Genomic DNA, 23,213 nt, shown 5'->3' with positions numbered 1-23,213 from the left:
AATGGCGCCACGTGACGTGTCGCTAAAGTAGATATTGTTAATTAGCATTCTAACATTATCTAGAAGAATTGTTCTCTTACCCATGCTTGACATCCAGCGTAACAAATTTCGGCCTCAACGCAGCTGTACGGATGCGAGCGCACACCGATCCGTCTCTGATACACACGTAGATGGCGCCACGCGACGTGTCGCTGAAGTAGATGTTGTTACCTAGCGAATCCACTGCTATGTCGCCAGCATCGTATAGACCTAGGCTCACTAGGGTCTGAAAACAAAAAGATGTGGTAAAGTACAGTCAAGATACTACCAACTACCTAACCCTTTCACCTATTTCTACGGATTAAAATAAATAAATGCATACGGCGTATAATGTATAAAATCAAACTTTTTAATTTCGTCGAGTAGGTATCGAATAGGTATATCATATGACGTAGAATATGTACTGTAACAACATTTGTAACCCCTATACAATTTTGCAATCTTCAAAAGTTACCTGCTTTGTCTCTGCAATATTATTTAGATTAGCTCTGACTATAGCCTGGTGTCCTTCCGCTGTCTCTACCCAGTAGAGATACTTGCCGTCGTAGGACACCCCGTGGCTCTGAAAACAATAAACATTATGGGAAATAGAACAATCGTACAAGAAAATCATTAACTTAGGTTAGGAGGAGTCAGGTAGTTTTACGTACATAATAAATGAATGGCGACATTCAGCGTATATGCAGTGTGGGCTAAAGTAGTCACAACAACCTAGGAGAGGAACTGGGCCAAGGGGCCAGAAATTAAGTAAGGATCGGAACTCTAAGAGGGAAAGGGGGGGGGGGGGTGCTTTGCCTGGCAGTGGGACACTTATAGGCTTTGAATTAGATTTAATGATTGTTTGTTACCATCATGCAGTGTACGTACCTTTTTGATACCCGTAGCTACAACAACTTCTTGCTTGGTTTTGACCTTGATATACCGAATATCTTTCTCAGTGCTATAGAAAAGCATCGCTTCTGGACCTGCAAAAATGAAATGAAAAATCGTTGTTAGTATTAAAAATACGAGCTTACTCGAATTCACATTGAAAAAGTCTATTTTTAGCATCGATAACTAAAATTCGGCCGTACCTACTGACACTTTTGACACAAATATACTTCCTCGAAATCATCATCACACTTCATCACACTTGCTCGAAAAAGATCTTATTTCATGCAGGTATACTGAAGGGCAAAGGCAGATATTGTTCCCGCAGGAGTTATGAATTGTGAAAAAAAGCTATAACTCCCGTGGGAGTTACATTTTTTTTAAATTGTGTCACTAATTCATATGAACCAAGTAGGTATATTTGAGTTTTACTTTTAAAATACTGACTTTTTTTTTTATTGTTTATGTTAAAAATACTTAATTTGATTAATTTAATAGCCATTTAAATTATTTTTACTCAATTTTATCGTAGCTGAATAGGTCTGTGCCTTCAATGCCTAACCTGTCAAAGAATGGCAATATGGCGGACGAATGTTTGAAATGCCACCGTATTTAATGTCGTGCGTCTAAATACCTCGTTTTCAAGATTTCACTTACCCCCCTCGTTGCACAATGTACTATTTAACTTACCCTGAGCAAAACAGAGATACTGGAAAATATCCGCGTCATATCCGCGATCGCATTCGCATAGAAAATGTCCATCGAAATTCTTGCAATAATGGCTGCAACTCGGCCATTCTGTTAGACACTCGTCCACGTCCTCGCATTTGTTGGTAGTTTCATTGTAGTAGTGGGAGTGGGGGAAGGGATTGCAGAAACAAATAGGGCCGGAGCGATCTGGGGTGCATGTTGTGTTGACGCTTGGACAGGTGGTGTTAACGCACATCGAGTGCCCTGGAAAAAGAAAGTTTGTTAATACCATGTCTTAAAATAGTATGACTAATATGGTTTTATATAGCTTGCAAAGTTTGAGTGTATCTGTGTAGAGTCCGTATAAGCTAACTCTGCACCGTATTTGATAGCAATGATATCATAGAGTGTGCAAGTGTTATATTAAATGTCATATAAATTTGACGTTTCTGGTGTTGAATTTGAGGTGTCACTTACACAATGAAAATTTCGTTCATTAAATTCGTGCCAGCTTTGTTGAATCAACCCTGTACTTAGTAAGTACCAGATATGTTTTTAAAGAAAAGTAGGTTAGGGTAGGAAACAGTGGCTCAGCACGAATATCTTCTCTATCATGTTGGAATTAGGTTGAGTGAGCCACTGTACCCGGCTATTTTTTTCCGAACCACTGTTTCCTACCCTACCCTAAAACCAATAAAAGTTTGTAAAAGCTCACATTTGTCGCAAAACGGGCCCTCATCGCTATTATCCCTGCAGTCGGTGATGTTGTCGCACATTTGCCCGGCCGTCAGGCAGAAGGAAGAGTCCAGACACTTGTAGAAACGCGGTCCGACGGGAGCGTACTCGTAGCACGCTTTGCCGTCGCTCTGCGCGTGCGCGTTTAACGAGTGTCCTGCAATATTTAGAGTTTGAAGAAAGCTTAATATCTAAGTACCATATTTCTCTGATTAAAACAAACGCGAATGTCAGATCTGTACGTGTAAAGTTGACCGCGCATTCGTATCTAAAATGTTCATCAAAATTCAGCCCGTCCGTCCTGATAAAAACGCGCCCCTTTCTGGTCGGTTTTAGGTTTTAATACTTAAAGTGCCAGTTGCACCATCCGCACTGAACAACGTCACTGGGCGCGCTGCGGCGGTTTACTATGAAACTTTCCATACAATAAAATTTTGCGAACTTTAAACTTTAAAGATGACAAACAGTTCGGTAGCCCTCATTGAGCGCTACATGTTGCCAGGCCTCTGCCTGTGTAATGGCAATTGGACCGCTTTCGGATGTAAATAACGCCTGGCGTCCGTTAGCTCGTCAATAAGTAAATAGAAAAATAGTCGAAACATAAAATAATACATGGAAATAGTCACGTGACTAATCCCGATACATTTCAACTTTCCATTCAGCGTTTGTCGATGTATGGTTGTCATCTTGACTAGGCGCCTCCAGGATCGGAATAAGTGGCAAACACAAGAGAAGCCCATGCTCAGCAGTGGGCGACAGAAGGCTGATAGATGGATGGAGGAGGATGATGATGATAATAATCCTTTGGTTTCAGTATGATGATATCTAACTTACTGCAAGTTGTCTCGATATCCTCGTCACTGCGGTCCTCACAATCGTAGTGTCCGTCACACATCCAGAGGCTCGAGATGCAGGTTCCGTCTCCACATCGAAACGCCTTGCCGCATGTAGCCTTAATAATCAAATGATTCACAGTTTTTATTTACTATATATTATGTAGTATTGTTAGTGTGGGTCAAATCTTGGAAGCTAAATTTGACCCGATTTCCGATTAATCTGAAATTTTGCATACACAATTACACATGTAAATCGGATGACAATGCAATATTTATATAAAATGGAGCTGATCTGACGATGGTGACAGGAGGTGGCCATAGGAACTCTGTGATAAAACAACACAACCTCAAACGCAACCTAATTGTGTTTGGGGTTTTTAGAATTGTCTCGATGAATATTAGTTGCCTGTGAAAAGAAAAGTACAGACAGGGATAAAAGCTTGTGCCAAAAATGAAACTTGTGCCAAAAACTTGTTTGTAGTTAAACTAGCCAAGTTATCTTCAAAACTTGACCCCCACTAAGATGTCAGCTCGTTTGTCTAATAAGCGTATTGAACGAGGCTTTTTTTACATTTATGGTAACGTTGGGATTAAATATCTACAAACGTACAGAATTCACACGTTCATGTGAATGGTGTTGTCTCATCTTAATACTGTGGAATGAACTGTCGCCTTTACCGATACGACCTTCAAACTTTCAAAAAAAGAGCGTACTCCTATCATAAGCTCCGGCAACGCACTTGTTACCCCTCTGGTTTTGCAGGTGTCCAGGGGCAACGGCTTACTACAGGCTACTCGGCTTCTCATTTGCCTCATCATAAAAAAACCGGCTAAGTGCGAGTCAGACTCGCGTTCCAAGGGTTCCGTACACATTACACAATTTTTAACAATGTATTTTTTATGTGAAAAGTGAGTTTTTAAAAACCCATAGGGTCGGATCAAAAACTAAGTAATTAAGTCCGTGTCACGCTTGACTGCACATTTCTAATAGGTTTTCCTGTCATCTATAGGTAAAGAACTATTTTGTGTATTTTTTTCAAAATTTTAGACCCAGTAGTTTCGGAGATAAAGCCCCCCCCCCCCCTTTATCTCCTAATGGTCATTTTTTAGCTATTTTCTTAAATAAATTGTAAACTATTTATTTTAAAATTGCAAAAAAATATATTTGAGATTCTCAAAATGAGCTCTTTTATTGGATATGTAACACACGATATAGTTTGAAAAACTTTATTTTTTAATTTTCCCCTTTGACCCCTAAAACTGGCCCCCATGTTGAAAATTCATTTGTTTCCGTTACATATGTCTTTGGGTTACAAACTTACATATGTGTACCAAATTTCAACTGAATTGGTCCAGTATACTTTTGGAGAAAATGGGCTGTGACAGACGGACGCACGAGTGATCCTATAAGGGTTCCGTTTTTTCCTTTTGAGGTACGGAACCCTAAAAATGCTTGACACGTTATCTTTCTCGTTCTCTAGACTGCCTCAATTACTGCTTGGGGTAATCCGACTTACTGTACAGTCGCCATCAGATATATCGGAGCGGCCGAGGCGCTCACAAATATCTGAACACGCCTCTATTGTCAAGGCGTTAGAGTGCGTGTTCAGATATTGTGACCACCTAAGCCGCTCCGATATATCTGATGGCTACTGTACATACATGGGCAATACTTAAAAGTTCGTATAATGAGCTACTAGGAGCTCACGCAGTAAAGGAAATAGTAGTTTATGCAACTGATACATAACGAAGTGTGGTTTTATGAAACGAACGTCAGTGAGTTTCATAATAGAATCACACCACAGTTTTCGAGATTATATGAAATTTCAGTATGACCTAAAGACCTGAGTATACTTACATTTTTGGTGACGGGCAGCTCGGTACAGTCAGCTTCGTCACTGCCGTCGGTACAGTCCGGCTCACTGTTGCACACCCAAGTCGAAGGGATGCAGGCGTGACCGTCCCGGCACAGGAACTGGTGGGTAGTGTTGCAAAGTTGCTTGTCGGGGGGATGGTCCGCTGATAAACATGTACAATTTAAGGTCTTTAAATAATACCCAACATGACCTAGCAATTACACTTTGAAATTTTGCAAACAATTTTTTTTTTATTTTGCTATGTTTACAAATAAATCATTTGAGTTTGAGTGAGTTTGCCCCCTCCTCATACTTATTAGGTATTTTACTGATAATTAACAAAAATAAAATAAAAAAACCGGCTAAGTGCGAGTCGGACTCGCGTTCCAAGGGTTCCGTACATTACACAATTTTTAACAATGTATTTTTTATGTGAAACGCTGGTGTAATGTCTAAAAAATCCGTAGGGGTCGGATCAAAAACTAAGTAAATTAAGTCCGACTCACGCTTGACTGCACATTTGTAATAGGTTTTCCTGTGATCTATAGGTAAAGATCTATTTTGGGTATTTTTTTCATTGGAATGGTCATTTTTTGCCTATTTTCTTGTATAACTTATAAACTGTTTATTATAAAATTACAGAAAAAATATATTTGTAATTCCCACGATGAGACCTTTCATTTGATATGTAACACGATATAGTTTGAAAAATTTTATTTTTTAATTTTCTGATTTAGCCCCCAAAAGTGCCCCCCGTGTTTAAAATTTATTTGTTTACTTTTCAAAATCGGCCAAGATCATGTCGGGCCTTGCTCAGTGTAGGGTTTCGTTGTTACCATTCTGTCAGAACAGGCCAAACGGGGGCTAGTAGTAAGTATGTATTTGGTATGGTATGGTATGGTCATATACAGTACAATCAATACAATACAAGCATAAGGGAAGACCTCCGCAGCGCATTGTACGTCTTTTTACTAAGAAAAGATTCGACTATTTGCAATAACTCAAAAACGGCTGGACGGATCACGTTTGCTATAGTTTTAACTGAAAGTATAATACGTTTTTGTTTAATGATTTTTTTCATATTTTTTGGACCCATGGTTCAAGGGGGCAAATTTTTTTCCCCGGAGAGATTATTTCCGAAAGTAACTAAAAAAAATACATTTTGTACACAAAAAAATTTTTTTTGTCATTTTTATTTTACCGTTCTGTGGCCATGAATGATTTCTAGTCGACTACGAAACCCTAAAAAAACAGCTGTTCCATAGAAAACAAATAATAAAACATTGACATGTGATTCACCGAAGTGTATGAGACGCCAGTTTTTATGTTTTCACCATTTCGGGGTTGGCCTCATAGCAAAAGTTGTTCAGTATACATATTATCCACTTACAGTATGGTCCGACAACAAAATCACCCTATAATCCAATATATCAATGCCACATACACACACACACACACACACACACACACACACACACACACACACACACACACATACATTTTTTAATTCCTATTTACTAAAAAGTTCTTCCTCACTACTATCAAGAGGACACTTTGCCACAGAATAAGTAAAATACTTACGGCAGAAATTCTCATCGCTCCCATCAGCACAATCCGTTCTGCCATTGCAATACTGATCTTGAGTGATACATCCGCCGTCAAGGCACATGAACCTATCTTCTCCAAGACACTCTTTCTCGTATGACTGGAGTTCATCGGCGAACTCGGCTCTGCATGCTAGCAGGCAAGATAGGATGAATATGTAGAACATTCTGAAAAAAATCAAGACATTAATGATTGACCGAAGCGTTAGCTTTTACTCGGGCAAAATGCTTTCGTATGTCCTGTCCGGATGTTCTTCTCTACAGGTCGCAATACTCAACCGATTCTCGTGAAATTTTGTGAATAGGTTCGGTAGTTAAATAGAATTTTCTGTCGTATCGTTTTTAAGGTTCCGTAGCCAAATGGCAGAAAACGGAACCCTTATGGATTCGTCATGTCTGTCTGTCTGTCTGTCTGTCCGTCCGTATGTCACAGCCGTATGTCACAGTTTTTCCGAAACTATAAGAGCTATACTGTTGAAACTTGGTAAGTAGATGTATTCTATGAACCGCATTAAGATTTTCACACAAAATTAGAAAAAAAACAATACATTTTGGGGGTTACCCATACTTGTAACTGAAACTCAAAAAAATTTTTTTTTCATCAAACCCATACGTGTGGGGTATCTAGATGGATAGGTCTTCAAAAATGATAGTTTAGTTTAGTTTTATAATATAATTTTTTTCTAAACTGAATAGTTTGCGCGAGAGACACTTCCAAAGTGGTAAAATGTGTGTCCCCCCCCCCCTGTAACTTCTAAAATAAGAAAATAATAAAACTGAAAAAAATATATGATATACATTACCATACAAACTTCCACCGAAAATTATTTTGAACGAGATCTAGTATGTAGTTTTTTTTTAATACGTCATAAATCGTAAACCGCAATTTACCTTTCACTCACGTTTCACATAAAAAATATATTGTTTAAACTGTGTAATGTACGGAACCCTCGGTGCGCGAGTCCGACTCGCACTTGGCCGGTTTTTTGAAAAATGTTCAGTGGCGGAAATTGGCATAAAAGTCTTAAGCGCCGATAGGGTCTATGGTAGGTACTTAAGACCACTGTGAGTTCGCTATGACAATGAATCAACAAAGTAAATATTTTTATATTTTATAAGCTTATCGCGAGGTCTACAGCTCACAGAGCCACTTAGTTTAATAAGTATACGACTACGAAAAAGAAGGCATTTTAATTGACCGAGCGTCAGCGAAGGTCTCCGTTTTAGCTTGGACTAATATGCTTTCGTTTATGTCCAGATTTTTTCCTCTACAGGTCGCATTTCTCAATTTTTGTGAGCAGGTTAAAGAATTAAATATATTTTTGCGAATAAGTTTTCGATAATTTTTCAAAATGGCGGAGTCATGGGGGTTCACGAGGTCTACAGCTCACGAAGCGACTAGTTTAGATAAAGGTAAATTTATATTATATAATCTAAAATATTGATCCCCTGTAGGGGCTGTAGGCTTAGCACAGGAGCCGAGCGCGAGACAGTATCTCGCTCAAATCTCGCTAGATAACACGGGGTGAATCCTTTGATACCTAGATATAGAAGTGTCCTACGTGGGCGATCTCGTTGCGAACGAGAACGCCATGGCCCCGCCGCGCCGCCCCTAGCCGCTTCGCTTCGCATTCGCGAGTTGTTCGCTTACGTAAGACGCAGCGTTTACGTACGAGCAGTAATAACATATACTAATCTATGCGTACGAGTACATACTTTAGGTAGTTGACTTTGTCCTAAAGCCTTGATAATTGTAATATTCCGTATTAATACTTACAGTTAGAGAAAGACGGGTAATCTATCTATCGCGCGAGAATCTGTTGTCGTCGTCATGATAAAATCATGTTGTTGCGACCACAATAAAAAATAAAAGCGCCGTAGGTATGTGTGTATGGGTATTTTTCTCGTCGTCGCGTCAATATGATTTTCAAAGTGGTTTGCAAGAAATAAATAATGATTACTTTAGTAGCGTACCCTCATAAACGGCCGACACGAATGAATTGATTCGTATTTATTCGCCTCTGTCGGCATACCTAGATTTAAAGAGGAAAGTGAGCTCCGCGCGAGACTGCTTCTCCATACAAACTTAGTTCCCATTTTACTCTAGTCACAATTTGATGTAGGTAGGCTATGCTTTTGATTTTGTTAGATTTTTTAATTAGGTACCTACCTATTAAAAGAGTTAGCGCATTCAAAAATTTTGTTCATTCATTCACAAAATTGCGAATTTAATCGATAGATCAATTATTTGGTAGGGCATGAGCTAGTATAACGCATCATACTACGTATAGGCGAACAACACGCGAACGCGAAGCGAAGTGATGCGGCGCGGGGTGAACAATTCTTTGATAGCTATAGAAGTGTCCGACGTTGGTGATCTCGTTGCGAATGCGAACGCCATGGGCCCGCCGTGCCGCGCCGCGCCTCTTCGCTTCGCGAGTCGTTCGCTTACGTAAGACGCAGCGTTAGCGTTATCATTTAAATTCGTTAAGAAACACTTAAACTTATATTCACTCAAAGACACAACTCAAATTAAAAGAAATAATCGTAATGCTAATCAACTAAAAGTGCCTTTTTCGAAATTAAAACTTGTCGCATGTAGCCCCCATTATATATAAAAATCTACAATCACCTTCCAAACTCTATAAGATCTGGAAAATCTAGGCAAATTTAAAAAACGGCTGAAACCTTTTTGATTAGTGGATGTTTTTATACTATTAATTAATATTTTGATCAAGTCAATAGGTGAAAATATGACCGTGCTTTGTTTATGTAAGGAAATAATGTAATAAGTAATGCGTGAATGTATGTGTACTCTTAATTTAATGAAATGTGTAAAATCATAATTAATAATAATAATAATTGTAATCAAATCACCTACCTACTTGTAGCCCTCTTATATTGCTGTGCCCTTGCAGGGTGTCACATGTATACCTTTATGTTCTATTCCATCCATGTTTGTAATGTGATATGCAATAAAACAATTCTATTCTATTCTATTCTATTCTAGATACGAGTAGATACCTACCAAAGTCCTAAACTTCCTAAAGATTTGATAATTGTAATATTCCGTTAACAAAATTTACATCTACAGCTTTCATTATAAATAAACACAGAAACTTACCTCTGCTTAAAGAAGAACCGGATACAATAAACAATAAAAATTAAAATAAACAAAGCACTTTAGAATAATTAAATCGACATTTTTGTACGACGGCAACGGAGTTCACGTGGCTGCAGACAAAGAAAGGAAGGACAGACATTACCGGAAATAAGTGTTTTATTTAAAAGACGGTTGCTTACCATTAAAAGAAGGAAATTTCTGAAACTACCTTCAATTTTCAATAAGTTTCGTTATTGCATTTTATTTGTTCGTATCGTATGATCAAAGACAGGGAATATTACACGAAATACTGCGTAGGGGGCGCCAGGGCGCCACTACCACAATCTGAGGTTCTATGTTGGGCCCCATACGCATGAGAGCTTAAAAAGCGTTACGTGTATGCTCTTACTTATGAGTGCATCCCACACGCAACGCTTTTTAAGCTCTCGTGCGAATGGGGCCTTAGTCATCTACGGCATCATACGTTTTAACCATGAATGTAGAGCCCGCTCCAGAAAGCCCTCCACACTCGTGCGAGCGTTGCGCCGCGTAGTCTGGAGGAGGCTGAAGGCGCCGCCGCGAAGCCGCGAACGCGAGTGTGGAGTCGATTTCGCATTTCTGCGACGCTCGCTCCACACTCGCGCTCGCGGCTTCACACCGCGATTGCCGCACGAGTGTGGAGCGAGCTTTAACTGTATTGTTTGTCCTTGTCACATTTTTTTTATTCCGCACTGTAAATTTAGTATGGTTTATGGTGGGCTACACATCTTCTCGACCAATCATATTGTCGCATTGCGTATGTTCTGTCCCTCACGGGCGCACGCGTATAGCTCATCTATGTAATGCTAGGTTTATGCAGGTTTATGCATAAAGCACTCTGCAATGGCTATACCAATTATGGATGGTATAGAAAGGATGCCAATCTCTTATGGCAGAATTGTTGCAAAAGTGTCCGCTTTGAGCTTTAAATAATAAGTTACCATTAGTTACTAATCTCTCCGGTGGCGCTAGGTAGGCTCTGTGACCAAAGAGTATTGTAATATATAGGAGACTCTATAGGGCCCTCCACACTCATGCGCGAATCGCGGCTTCGCGTCGTAATTCGCGCATGAGTGTGGAGGGACCTTATGACATGAACGTCATGAACATTATGAGGTATAATAATGTAAAGGGCTTCTTTATAATATGGTCAAAGACATCATTCAACTTAGAAATAGTAAAAGTTAGTCTGTTGTAGTTTTTTTAGAGAGCCACTATGAGGGTGGCATTTGTTTAAAACTTAAAACCCTCTATAAATAAATAAAGATTAAAAAATAATAATAATGTAGAGATGAAATGCGGAAGGGCCAGCAAATAACCCGACTAAATTACGTAGGTTGTTTGTGGTATGTTGTCAGGAATGTTAAAACGTGTTTTTAATTTTGTCGCATTGCGTATGTTCTGTCCCTCACGGTCGCACGGGTGCACATCTATATAAAATACTAGGTGTATGGTCTAGGTACTTCAGTGTATGGTGACGCCGCCTATTTACTGTTTTTTACGGTCACTTTTTGATACATGAAGATTCATTTCCTTACCTCTACCTTCCATAATACCAATACCACAACCTCTTAAGGTCCCTCCACACTCATGCGCGAATCACGGCGCGAAGCCGCGAACGTAAAGGGCCCTCCACACTCGCGTTCGCCGCTTCGCGCCGCGATTCGCGCATTAGTGTGGAGGCCCTTAAGTGTGGAGTCATTTCGCAGATTGTTCACGCCTTCGCGCCTAGTTCCCCGTTTTTTGTCGGTTTATTAGCCCGCGTCAAAGGAGACGCGAAGCGCGAACTGGACTAGGAAAGACTCCACATTACACACTATTTTGACTCATATGTGGCAAGACAAATAATAATTATATTATATAATGCGGCTATATTTTACGGTTTTACAACAAAACAAAATGGAAAAATAGCTAAATCACATATGATGCCATAGATAACTAGCAGTTAAACTCGATCAGCTGATGCTGTTCCGCCATCTTGACGCGAACCAAACTGCGAAATAGCCGTGAAGTTTGCGAGTGTGGAGTCATACGTCAACGTCGCGACATGTTCTCTATGCGAAGTCGCGCTGCGATTCGCGCACATAGTCTGGAGGGACCTTTATCACCGGAATGCACCTAAAGGTCTATACAGACAGTGAGTATTATATTCTTTGATACAGACGGGGATAACCACGGGCGTTTATCTACGAAGAACGAAACGTAGCCGTAGAGACGGCCTGTCACTGAGCACTGTCAAATCGCGTCGCCGTTATTTTTTACGTCATTACAGTTTTCGCGTCGAGTTGTGAAGTGTTTGCGTTGATTAATTTCCGTACCTTTATTTCTCCGTGATAATTGTAATATTCAGTGCTACGTTTCATTTTGATATTCAAAATGCCTCGCAAGTGCTGTATACCCGGCTGTAATAGCAGTAGTATACGAAAGGACGTTATGCTATGCTGCACAAAATGCCAGCGGCCAGTGAAAAAGTTTTATTGTGGCGGAAAACAATTTCAGCAGTTCCATTTACCATCTTTGAGGGTTTGACATCGGGTGAAATTAGTAAACTACACGTTTGCCACAATCACTTCGAGGCGAAATACGTGTCTTCGAAGATGCGGTTAAGGCCGAATGCCTGTCCAACATTGTTTACCCTCGAAGAAATCACCACTGGAACGCCTGCTCACTCATCTGCTGAAGGAGGTATGTAATGTTTATATAGGTTAACCATTTACTAATATCTTTTAAATACCACGTGGTATTTATTTGTCATTATAATTCTGTTACAGTATACAGGTACCTACGCGGAATTATTAAAACGGACACAACTTCAAGTTTTCTCAGTCGATGCCGCCGCTGACATGGGTTTTCCACTTTTTCTAAATGGTTCGTGTATTCGTTATTCTTATTGTTGATATGAGTTTGTTACGTTTATTTGCATTCAGTGTTAGTCTGGCCTAGTGGGTACAATTGTATTATTTGTGTGATGAGCATGGATGGATATTTGTTCCTGAGTAATAATGGGTGTTTTGTATGAATTTAAGTATTTATAAATGGTTATATAACATATATTATTATATATGTATATGTATAATATTGTCTTCGGTTACCGCGATAGTTACTCATGAAATAAAACTATGAAAACGGATTATATCGCGTATATTGAATTTATAATACATCCCGACGTTTCGAACTCTTTACAGCGTTCGTGGTCAACGGGGCTGACGTTGTAAAGAGTTCGAAACGTCGGGATGTATTATAAATTCAATATACGCGATATAATCCGTTTTCATAGTTTTATTTCATATGTATATGTATTTTTGCCCAAGTACCCACTACACAAGTTTTATTGAGCTTACCGTGGGTGGGACTCATTCAATATATTAAATGATGAGTCAATCTGTCTAATAATGTTTGTAATATTTTATAGTTTTTAGTATTGGTCTTAAATCTTATATAGATACAGATGTAGTGCATAATTGTTTTCCATCGTATTTGTCATGCTACTTCTGTCAACATCAGTACTTTTTGTACCGAGACTGACTGAAATAGCAAGACATGTTCGTGTTTCAGTGACATTATTATACCTATATGTAACATCATTGTATAAAAAAAAGTATTTTTTATTTTATACCATATCAAACAGAAAAAAAAATATGTTTTGCTTTTGTGTTAACTATTTTTAAGGCATGGTATTTATTTTTATTGTCTAATCGTTAGTACCACCAAATTTATTACCTAAGTATATGTAATGGGTATTTATTTTATCAGGATCCATGGAACTTGAAAGCATGGGAACTTCTGACCACTCTTATGCCAGAAAACGCCATTATGACCACACCTATGCTATGAATGCACCAATGAATGTATCAAATGATGCTGCTGCTGTACTCGTACCGTCACACATAACAACTGTAGTTGATACAGGTAATTTGATAATTTCTATTTTATATCATCACATATGTGTTGCTGAACTTCAAAACCTTTTCTAAAAAGCAGAAATTATTTATTTGCATTGATAGTAACATACCGGCTGCAGTAATAGTAGTAATCGGACAGGCTATACCTATTGATATTTTTACCTGCTGATATACCTAGATTGTCAATATAATTAGTCAGTGATCCACAAGAAAGTTTAGAAGGCTTTCTCTACCTGTAGTACCTGTTAACCTTTGGGCCAAAAAGAGATCAAATAGTAATAGGTGCGTGAAATATTTTCAAAAGGTATTAGAGAAATTGAATACTAAATAAATACTATACTTAATTAGGAAAAAAAAATTATGATACATTTTATGTTTTCAGCAGATGGTTCACTGGAATCCATGCCACCTATTGCGGGACCGTCGACTGAGGCATCTCATCGAAATTCAGGTACCAATAATATTTACTTTCGCTCAGTATTCACAAACATTATTAATTTTAAGTTTATTTCTATCAATTTGTTGTTCCTGTGTAATTGTTGTGTAGTTAAATAAAATAGATTGAATTCTCTTTTTTAATCCAACATCTTTACACAAAATAAATGCTACTGGGAAACAAACAGTTTTTATATCAGTAAATATTAAATTATAAGTATTACGAATTATTTATTTATATTTATTTAAGCCTTTATTTTTCCTTAAATAGTTTTACATGATAAAAAAAGTTTTCTAATATTATTGTTTTCCATTTTTACTATTTTAAGGACCCCTGTTGGGTATAGGCCTCCTCCATATCTTTCCACCTTTCTCGGTCTTTTGCCTTGATTAGCCAATTTTCTCTGGCTGTGGCTATAATATCCTTGGACCACCTTGTTATGGGTTTTCCCGCCTTCCTTTTGCCATGGGGTCCTGGCCACTTTGTGACTTTGTTGGTCCATCTGTCATCTGTCAATCTTCCTATGTGGCCGGCCCATCTCTATTTCTGTTTCAGCACAAACTCGAGGGCATCTATGATGTTTGTTTTGGATCGTATGTACTTGCTGTTAACCTTGTCCTTTAGTTTTATACTGAGAATGCTCCTTTCCATGGCTCTTTGGCAGGTTCTTATCTTTAATTTGTTCTTGTTTGTGTGCACCCAAGTTTGAGAACCGTATGTAAGGCATGGTAAAATGCACGTGTCCATTACTGTTTTCTTATGTTTTAGATTGTAATTTCCTTTTAGAAGCTCTTTAAAACTCCAGTACTTCCTCCAGCTGTTATGGATTCTACGGTCTATCTCCTGGCTGTTGCTGTCAGTGTCGAAAGATATTCTCTTTCCCAAGTATATGTAATGGTCTACATATTCAAGTTCTTTGCCTTGTATGTGTATTTTTGTAGGGGCTCCGTTAGTCATAACTTTTGTTTTTGTATGGTTCATTTCTAATCCGACTTTACAGCTTTCCTCGTTCAGCTCATTTAACATTATTTGTAGAATGCTGGTATTTTCTGAAAATATAGCTATATCATCCGCGAAACGCAAATGACTTAAGTGTTTATCAAATACTTTAATTCCTTTTTTATCCCAGTCCAGTTGACAGAATATGCTTTGTAGTACAGCTATGAATAACTTTGGTGATATTGGGTCCCCTTGTCGGACTCCTCTGCCTATTTTGAATTCTTTTCCTCTTGTTTCGAGTTTGACTCTGCTAGTACTGTTTTCATATATATTCCTTAGAGTGTTGATGTATTTAGAGTTTATCTTGCAGTCATTGAGGGCCTTCCAGATTGCGTTGTGGGAGATGCTGTCAAATGCCTTGGTGTAGTCTATGAAGACTACATAGAGAGGTTTGTTGTATTCTTTGTATCGTTCTATGATTTGTTCCATTGTGTGGATGTGGTCTGTTGTTGAGTAGCCTGACCGGAACCCCGCTTGCTCTACTGGTTGGAGATTGTCAATTTGTCTTGTTATTCTATTATTACGAATACTTGTAAATATTATTTTAAAAAATCACAAATATTTTTCAGAGCCCGTCTCCTCTGCAGATCAACCTTGCATTGCGGTTGTGGAGCCATCATTTGAGCAAACTCCACCGCAAACAGGTAACAAGAACATAAATGTACATCAGATCTAAAAGGGCTACATTTTTTGGACTGAGGCTGGCAAATAAGACTCGCTCACTAAAGCATCTAAGAGCAAGACAACTTATGCCGGCCAAGTATTGCAGAAAAAGTCCATCACAAATTTGTGACATTTCATTTAACAATTTAACAAGTGCACAGTAATTTGTCTAAATATGATGATGAGGAGGTCTTCTCTTTCTTGTGTGCCTCCACTGCATCCTGCTCATAGGTTAATGCAGGACTTGCTTTTTTTACTAAACATTTGTTATTAATCTGGAGGTTCTTAGTGCGAAGGGCATTTATTTGTGTGATATACATGAATATACCACACATGTGATATAATACCACACATGATAGGTTTCTGTAAAATAAAATTACTCGACACTTAAGGGATTTTTTTAAGAACTGCGGGTCAAAAAATTTGTTTTGACCTAGTATGCGTATGCCAAATGGCTAAACTTTACATCGATTCGCGGTTTTTCTTTGAAATTGGGCTCATACGGCTTCCACTACAATTAAAGTGAACTCATACAGTAAAATTTATATTATTTTCAGAACTCGCACGGCTTCCACTACAATTAAAGTGAACTCATACAGTAAAATTTATATTATTTTCAGAACTCGCACGGACGTCGGGTGTTCAAGAACAGAACACGAGAAAGGAACGAACTGCGAAATGGGCATGTCGCAAACGACTTCGAGTTGTATCTCACGCGGATCAACTGTCGCCAGAGTGCGAGGCGTTGTATAAATATTACAAAAAAGCCAAAAAACAAGTGGACTACTTCAGACGAGCCAAGATGGCGTCTAAGTTGTCAAAAGAGGCTTCGTTCAAACAATTAGTGGCAGGAATGAACTCTGTGGCAAGAAAATTTCTGTGGATGCAGATTAAACTCTGTACTACGAGTAAAAAAGGCAGAAGGTTTAGCCTAGAGGAGAAAGTAATTGCACTTTCAATTATGAAGCAAAGCCCGAAATGCTACAGATTCTTGCAGAGAATATTCATCCTGCCATGCAAAACGACACTGAACAAGTTGTTATTAAATGTGAACATTGAAGCTGGCATTAATACTCAAGTCTTTAATGTCATTAAACAAGAGGTATGTATGAATAAAAGCTATCTACTTATTCATAATTTTATAAGAGGTATCAAGTTTTTTATTGTAAAAGGGATAAATAAGAGCAGGTAATGAACTGATTGTAGTTTCAAACATTAGAAATAAACCATGCACGGTGAGAGCTCGTACCTATGAGTTTCCCGGAGCTGAAGTACGAAATATACGAACAATGTACGAAAAACCTAGTGCTTACTAAACATATTAATAACGGGTCACTCACGTGTTTTAAGTCGAAAAACGCTCGACGCTACTCCTATTAGTGGGATTATGTTATCAAATTGAACCCTAGACTACTTTAAGATGCAACCAGGACGACGCTAAAATGAGCAGGGCCTAACATTGGAATTAACATTTTGTAGGCTGTATAGGTATTCATTGAATTATCAATTTCATCATTATTAACCTTTTGAACGCCAAGCATTGACGTAACTCGACGTGACACCGCAATGAAGCAAAATAAAACCTTAGAGAACAATAGTGATTACAAAACAGGATATCGATATTTTCACTGATTTCGTTTTTGACATACTTAGATTAGAAGAACCACTACACAGGTGTTTTACAATATAATATTAGATAATTCTGGCTTTTAGCTCTACTAAAAACCTTTAAATAACGTATTTAAATATCAAAATGTACTTGTAACTTCCACTCAAATCTCTCAATAATGCCACATCACTACTTGGTGGTGACGTCAGGCATCGGACGTGAAGTGTCGTCATGGGCGCTGAGAGTAGTGCAAATTATTATAACGCTAGGGTCGGGCAAGTGTTCTGAGCAATAACTTTTAGTATCGATATATGAGGGTCAAAATAAAACTGCGTGGTCTTGTGAATCGTGGTTATCGTTGTTTCCCGTCAACGGCGCACGGAACACTGATAAGCGCGCGTTACTCAGAGATGTGCAAACCCGTTGTCGATTATTATTACCTACTAATTAGCAAACTGCAGTATTGTTACAATAAAATAAATGCATAAGGGGTTACATTATCACAAAAGGTCAGTACCGTCTTTCAAACCAAGTTGTTTAAATTAAGCACGAAAACAAGTACCGTCACAGCACAAATAGCAGAGTTATTTTAGCAAAAACAACTCCTATTACAAAATGTATGGGATTAAGCCATATCTATTATTGATGGCGCTAGCGTGTTTGTCGGAACTGCGCGAAACGATTTCTATTAGGAGATTGTTACTTTCATATAATAATATTATTCCTCCATGACTCGGTCACATCACTAGGCGACGTCAAGTGCCGTTTTTGGCGTGGCTAGCTATGCTATTTACTGGGTAAGTCGTATTATAACATAATGTTGTTTTTTTAAACCTTCTATTCATAGTTGAATTGTAATAAAGTTATACAATAAAGTAGAAGGGCAAAATAAAATAATGCAAATACAAACAAAGAAATATAGTTATTTATTAAAGAGTCTTTGATAAATTAAGTTTGGACGGCAAATGACGTCGGCGGCGTGAGTGGCACAAAATGTCGATGACGTGATTTACCGTCTTTGGCGGTCAAAAGGTTAACACAATAATAAATAATTAATTATTTTCAATCATAATCATTCATTCAATCACAATATCATTCATCATCATCATCATCATTCATTCATCATAATCATCATCATCAACATCATCACTCACTTCATAAACTAAACAACATAAACTAGTATATCATACCATAGTATCATATCATAGTACTGGGGCCCATTTCTCGAAAGATATTAGGTCTAATATTATTAGTGTGTTGTCATGGCTACCCATACGATTTGACAGTTCATGGACTAATAATATTAGTCTAATACCGTTCGAGAAATGGGCCCCTGTCATTTTGTATCAACAAGTGCCTACCCCAATTCTTGGTATTAGTAGCCAAGCGCTAATTCCATTGTTTACTTTCAGAAATATGCTCGCAGCGGCTCACGTACTAGCGATGGACGCTAAAAACCTCCTCGACGTCGTAGACTGCATCCGAGAACGACACCCCACCATAGACTGGCGAGTCGCACTCGAAGACCCATCCGTCCTGTCCCCCCCATTCTCCCCCCAACCCAACCAGTTCTCCCCCCAAAACACCCTCCAACCCTCCGTCCAAGAGGAAGCGAAGCCAGACTTCAAAATCAACCAACCCGTTACCACTAGTCAAATTACCACTACCGAACTACCTAAAGAACATAGCAGCCTCCCAGTAACTTCTAACCGGGTCTCCGCTCTGATACATAATTATAATCTGTACGGCAATATTAGAGAGCAACATATCTATGGAAATTCTGAAGTAGGCGGCTCTTTTCAGCACTCCTCGTCTGGTATCGATGAAAAAATCGATGGCGCGCCTTTAGAGTCGGTTAGAAGCCGCATACAAGCCATGTCGGGAAAGATTGACTCGCCGCCCATATACTCTGTGAGCAAGAAAGTCATTGTGGATCAGAACGCGACCGAGCAAGGTTGAAAGCTTTATTCGCTTGTAGCAAAGATACATTGATTGAGTGAGATGCGTAAAATCTAAGACGATTTCGTGCTTCGAATTTGACAGACGAGATGGCGCTGTACAGCTCCATATTGTCATCAGTTGACGTTTGACAATTCAGTGACCGCAAAAGTGCCGGTTAGTCGTACAGAAAGTAAACTTCCTACAAAACCGAAGTTTGACAGCGGTTCAGGGTCGAATCATGATGTCCCATTCTAATATATGGCACTATCCCTTTCGGCTATTTCAAAATTCAGGTAATTATCTTATCTGTGGTCGTGCACGCAAAGGGACGTCCAGTTGTGTCACCCTAATATTTGCTCGGAACAATGCTGAGCCGAACGGAGCCGAGTTTGCCCGAAGCTAGGAGTTTCGCACTCCTGGTACATCGCCATTTGTTTTGGTTGTCAAACTAAGGGGCACGTTTTCTTTTTAGACTTTACCTCTCTTACAATCAATTCTCTTTGCTTGTAGTTTTTGTTTTTGCCTCGGTGAGGCTGACAGCTTTACGGTAGTATGTGCGGTAGTTTTGAGAATAGCTAGTGAAAAGTTGTATTGGCAGTTTTAACGCTTATAGAAGCGACCGACGTATAAGTTAGATAACCCATAACTTAGCTAATAGGGAATATTAAGCAAAACTCAGCCTAGGGGGCGCTACTAGCTCAAACAGTAACCAAACCGTCATATTTATTCGTAACAAGTAATCTGTGAAAACATGTCAAAAAACTGTCGGTATATATATAAGTTGCTCTATGGTTTACGGTTTTCGTTAGTGCAGCAGTCTGGCGGCAGAGTATTGCAGTAATACTCCCTATTTTGAAGAATGTTGCTGATTTTCATAACTTTATCCTCGAAAAGGTACATAAGACACAACATCGGCTGTTTTATTTTCAACGTCGCTTCTATACGCAGTTATTCTCAAGGCAGTAGTGACTAGTACTTAACCGCGATACTTTAATTTGTTTTGAAGTTAGCAATGCCGCTTCGATTTTTTTCCGCGACTTTAAGCTTTGAAAGACAATCATACGATTGCTCAATATTCTATGTAGTAGAATAGATGACGATTTAAATTAAGTCCTGAGCTAAATATTGTCCATAATTTCGTTCATATGACATGTATGTTTCTTTAGAAGTATTGGACTATATTCTCGCTTCATTTTAAAGGAAATTGTACCCAAGCCAAGCTGGAATTTTCAATAAGATTTTCTATCGAGAAAACTTTGTTATCGTTTAGTATGTCGCAAAAATTCGAAATTAAAACTAGTGACATTATTAAACATACACGATTATTAAATAGTTCGCTCAATAGAAAATTGAATAGAATATATCACATATTGGCTTATGTGTTACTTGTTATATCTACCAACATATCATCGGCATTGTTGAGCTTCAAATTATTATGATGTTTCAAATACGAAAATTATAAACTTTTAATGAAATTCAAAGATTTTTTTCATAGCTCAGAGTTAGGTGCAACTGGCTTCTCAAAAATGAGCACAAAACATTACGAAGTTAAAACCGATTGATAATATTAATTTGTGATATTATTGCCAATAAATTTTACCTAATTCGAGTTAATATGGGCAACGGATAATAAAAAACACAATATTACTCAATATTACTGAGCCTAATGTCATAGAAAAGAGATTATTGTGATTTTTGTTATCAGTGTTGCCATACGTATAATATAATAAGCATCAGCACATTCCTTATGATTGCACCTACCGCGTAAGTTTTCTAATTACTCATACAAATTTTATATTTTTGGTGTAATGTTGCAGTTTTTATACCGCGCGAGCGATTTGAATCTTCCAGTATACAGTAAATAATGGAATTGTATCGTATTATTTGAATAAGGTGCAGCGCACATGGAGTCAGGCCATAGACAAAAATAAATATTAAAGACGCATAAACTTGTGCAAACATTTTGGGCGCGAATTTGATTACCAATGTTTTAAATTTGGTTATCAAGCGCTAACATTTGATAATAGGGAATATTACCTGTAGGGGGCGCCACTGCCACAATCTGAGGGTTTATCGCGAAACAAGAGTCGAAATTTCGTTATCTAATATCTCTGTCACTGTTGCATATTCAAGCGATAAAGAGGCAGATAACGTAATTTCGGATTCGCGTTTCCCGGTAGGTCCTCTGTAAACAAACCGCCTTGATGCATCAATGTTCATATTTTATTATCTCTAAAAACTTGTCAAAAAACTGTAATACGCACAGTATGTATGGTATCTATGGTTTACTAAAAGGGCTAGTGCTGCACTCTGGTGGTAGAACATTGCAGTAATATTTAGCCGTCTCCTTAAACTGAAATAATGTGTCTATAATATTTATTTACTTTGAGGCGTCATTAGTATCTCGTTGTATATGGTCATAAGCACTCCATGTGTTCTGTGAAAAGAACCTCTGTGTTGTATATTTTCATTAGTTAAGGTGCCTAACTGTCACAACATGTAAACTTTTGCATTTAATTTCTTCAATATATCGAATACAGCATTTAACTGGACTCGGATTACTTTGTAAAAATGTACAAACCGAATTGATTCATAATTATTATAATTTTTAATCCAAAGTTTTATTGTAAGCTTAGATCTCAGGGACTGTATGTATGTCGGTTAGTTTTGTAATTAAAAAACAGAATTTATTTATTGATCAACTTCGGTTAATGTATAGTTTTCCTAATGTGTTAGAGTTAAGCAGGATTCATTCCAAAGTGAAGTACGTCGACGGTAAAAGCTTCGCGCTTGCTATATCAGTGTTGGCTTTGAGACTGTTTTACCGAAAAAATAAATTGTCTTTTAATATTTCTTATTATCACAACTATTGCCTAGAAATAAGGCCCATCTTATTCTATAACAATAACAACAGGTCACATTTTATATCTACCAGTGTAACTACGAGTATATAATATTAGGTCGAAAAGCCAAGACTCTCACTATACCTAGTCGACTGCCGGAGATTATTTACAATTATGAAATAAATATAGACGTGAACTGGTTTTCGTTTATGCATTAAACTGAATAAAGGACAAGTCAATACATGTCTTGTTTTACTTAGCTCTCCTCAATATCTCTATTACCTACTCTATTGAGTTACTACCTTCTACTACATACAGAACCACAAGAACGTAAAGTATTGGGGATTTCGGCGATTTCGTCATGTAGGTATAGTCCGTCAAGAATCAAGAAATTGTAGAAAATTATTGAGGGCGCCATCTCCTACGTAACTGTCACTTTTTGACGTAATTGATGCTTAAACATTTTTATAGGCCCCAGGCCTGAAATAAACGAATATTTATTTAAACGTGGCAACAATTTAGTATGGAATTTTTATAGTTCCATTTTATTTCATTTCTACTATTTTATGTCGCACTATATGCAGGTTTCTTTACTTTTTTTTTTAATTGAAGAGCAACTAATAAATACCTATTCATTGTAGATTAAACAACAGGAATAGACGGAGAGCTGGTGGAAATTTGGAGTAGGTCCTTGAGGCAAGCTGAAAATTTGCCTGATGCTTTTCCTATCTTACCCTACCTCAGCACTACAAGTCTGGCTGCAGGGTAGCGGGTCTAAACCAACCTATAAATTTTTAAAGAATTTTTTTTTTGGTGCCCAAAAAAGGTTCTTGAGGCAATCTGTAATTTCTACAAGTGAAAATTGAATATCTAAATAGTCATAAAAAAATTATGCCAGACGATTTGGCCGGGTCTTTAACCTTGCCAGACGCGTGCAAAATATTTTTTCAAAAAATTCAAAAAAGGTTCTTGAGGCAATCTGTAATTTTTACAGGTTAAAGTTAAGTATCTAAATAGTCATAAAAAAAAATAAGCCAGACGATTTGGT

General features: G+C 38.0%; 3 protein-coding genes and 1 long non-coding RNA gene across 5 annotated transcripts in view; 3 read left to right on the top strand and 1 right to left on the bottom strand.

Annotated features, from left to right (window-relative positions):
- The window catches only part of LOC134751124 (uncharacterized), a 58,754-nt gene extending 51,594 nt beyond the window's left edge, over positions 1-7,160 (top strand). Inside the window, exon 2 of the long non-coding RNA XR_010128606.1 lies at positions 7,077-7,160. This is a non-coding gene — a long non-coding RNA (uncharacterized LOC134751124). The remainder of the gene's footprint in view (positions 1-7,076) is intronic.
- LOC134751098 (prolow-density lipoprotein receptor-related protein 1) overlaps positions 1-9,892 on the bottom strand; it is a 40,470-nt gene extending 30,578 nt beyond the window's left edge. The window contains exons 1-9 of the mRNA XM_063686442.1: positions 9,755-9,892; positions 6,608-6,798; positions 5,029-5,189; positions 3,169-3,286; positions 2,315-2,491; positions 1,600-1,863; positions 907-1,004; positions 494-601; positions 81-265 (exon numbers count right to left, since the gene is read on the bottom strand). Coding sequence (XP_063542512.1) covers positions 81-265; positions 494-601; positions 907-1,004; positions 1,600-1,863; positions 2,315-2,491; positions 3,169-3,286; positions 5,029-5,189; positions 6,608-6,797 — 1,301 coding nt within the window. The 5' untranslated portion in view covers position 6,798; positions 9,755-9,892. The remainder of the gene's footprint in view (positions 1-80; positions 266-493; positions 602-906; positions 1,005-1,599; positions 1,864-2,314; positions 2,492-3,168; positions 3,287-5,028; positions 5,190-6,607; positions 6,799-9,754) is intronic.
- Positions 9,893-12,369: 2,477 nt separating this feature from the next.
- On the top strand, positions 12,370-15,785 carry LOC134751212 (uncharacterized). Its single transcript, XM_063686595.1, has 4 exons — positions 12,370-12,457; positions 13,526-13,681; positions 14,057-14,125; positions 15,679-15,785. The coding sequence occupies exons 1-4, from the start codon at positions 12,370-12,372 to the stop codon at positions 15,783-15,785; spliced, it is 420 nt and encodes a 139-aa protein (XP_063542665.1).
- A 624-nt stretch (positions 15,786-16,409) lies between these two features.
- LOC134751120 (uncharacterized) lies at positions 16,410-22,406 on the top strand. 2 transcript variants are annotated; one of them, XM_063686476.1, is made up of 3 exons: positions 16,410-16,874; positions 18,794-19,355; positions 19,833-22,406. In XM_063686476.1, exons 1-2 carry the CDS (start codon positions 16,858-16,860, stop codon positions 19,338-19,340), a joined length of 564 nt encoding a protein of 187 aa, XP_063542546.1. In that variant the 5' UTR covers positions 16,410-16,857; the 3' UTR covers positions 19,341-19,355; positions 19,833-22,406. The 2 variants fall into 2 exon arrangements, with proteins under 2 accessions (XP_063542546.1, XP_063542545.1); XM_063686475.1 differs by having other exon boundaries at positions 18,794-22,406.
- The last annotated feature ends 807 nt before the right edge of the window (positions 22,407-23,213 follow it).

Source organism: Cydia strobilella, chromosome 21 (genome assembly GCF_947568885.1).
Source record: "Cydia strobilella chromosome 21, ilCydStro3.1, whole genome shotgun sequence".
Classification (NCBI taxonomy): Eukaryota; Metazoa; Arthropoda; class Insecta; order Lepidoptera; family Tortricidae; genus Cydia; species Cydia strobilella.
The sequence above is the reverse complement of the archived record's forward strand: the minus strand, read 5'-3'. Positions and strand labels throughout refer to the sequence as shown.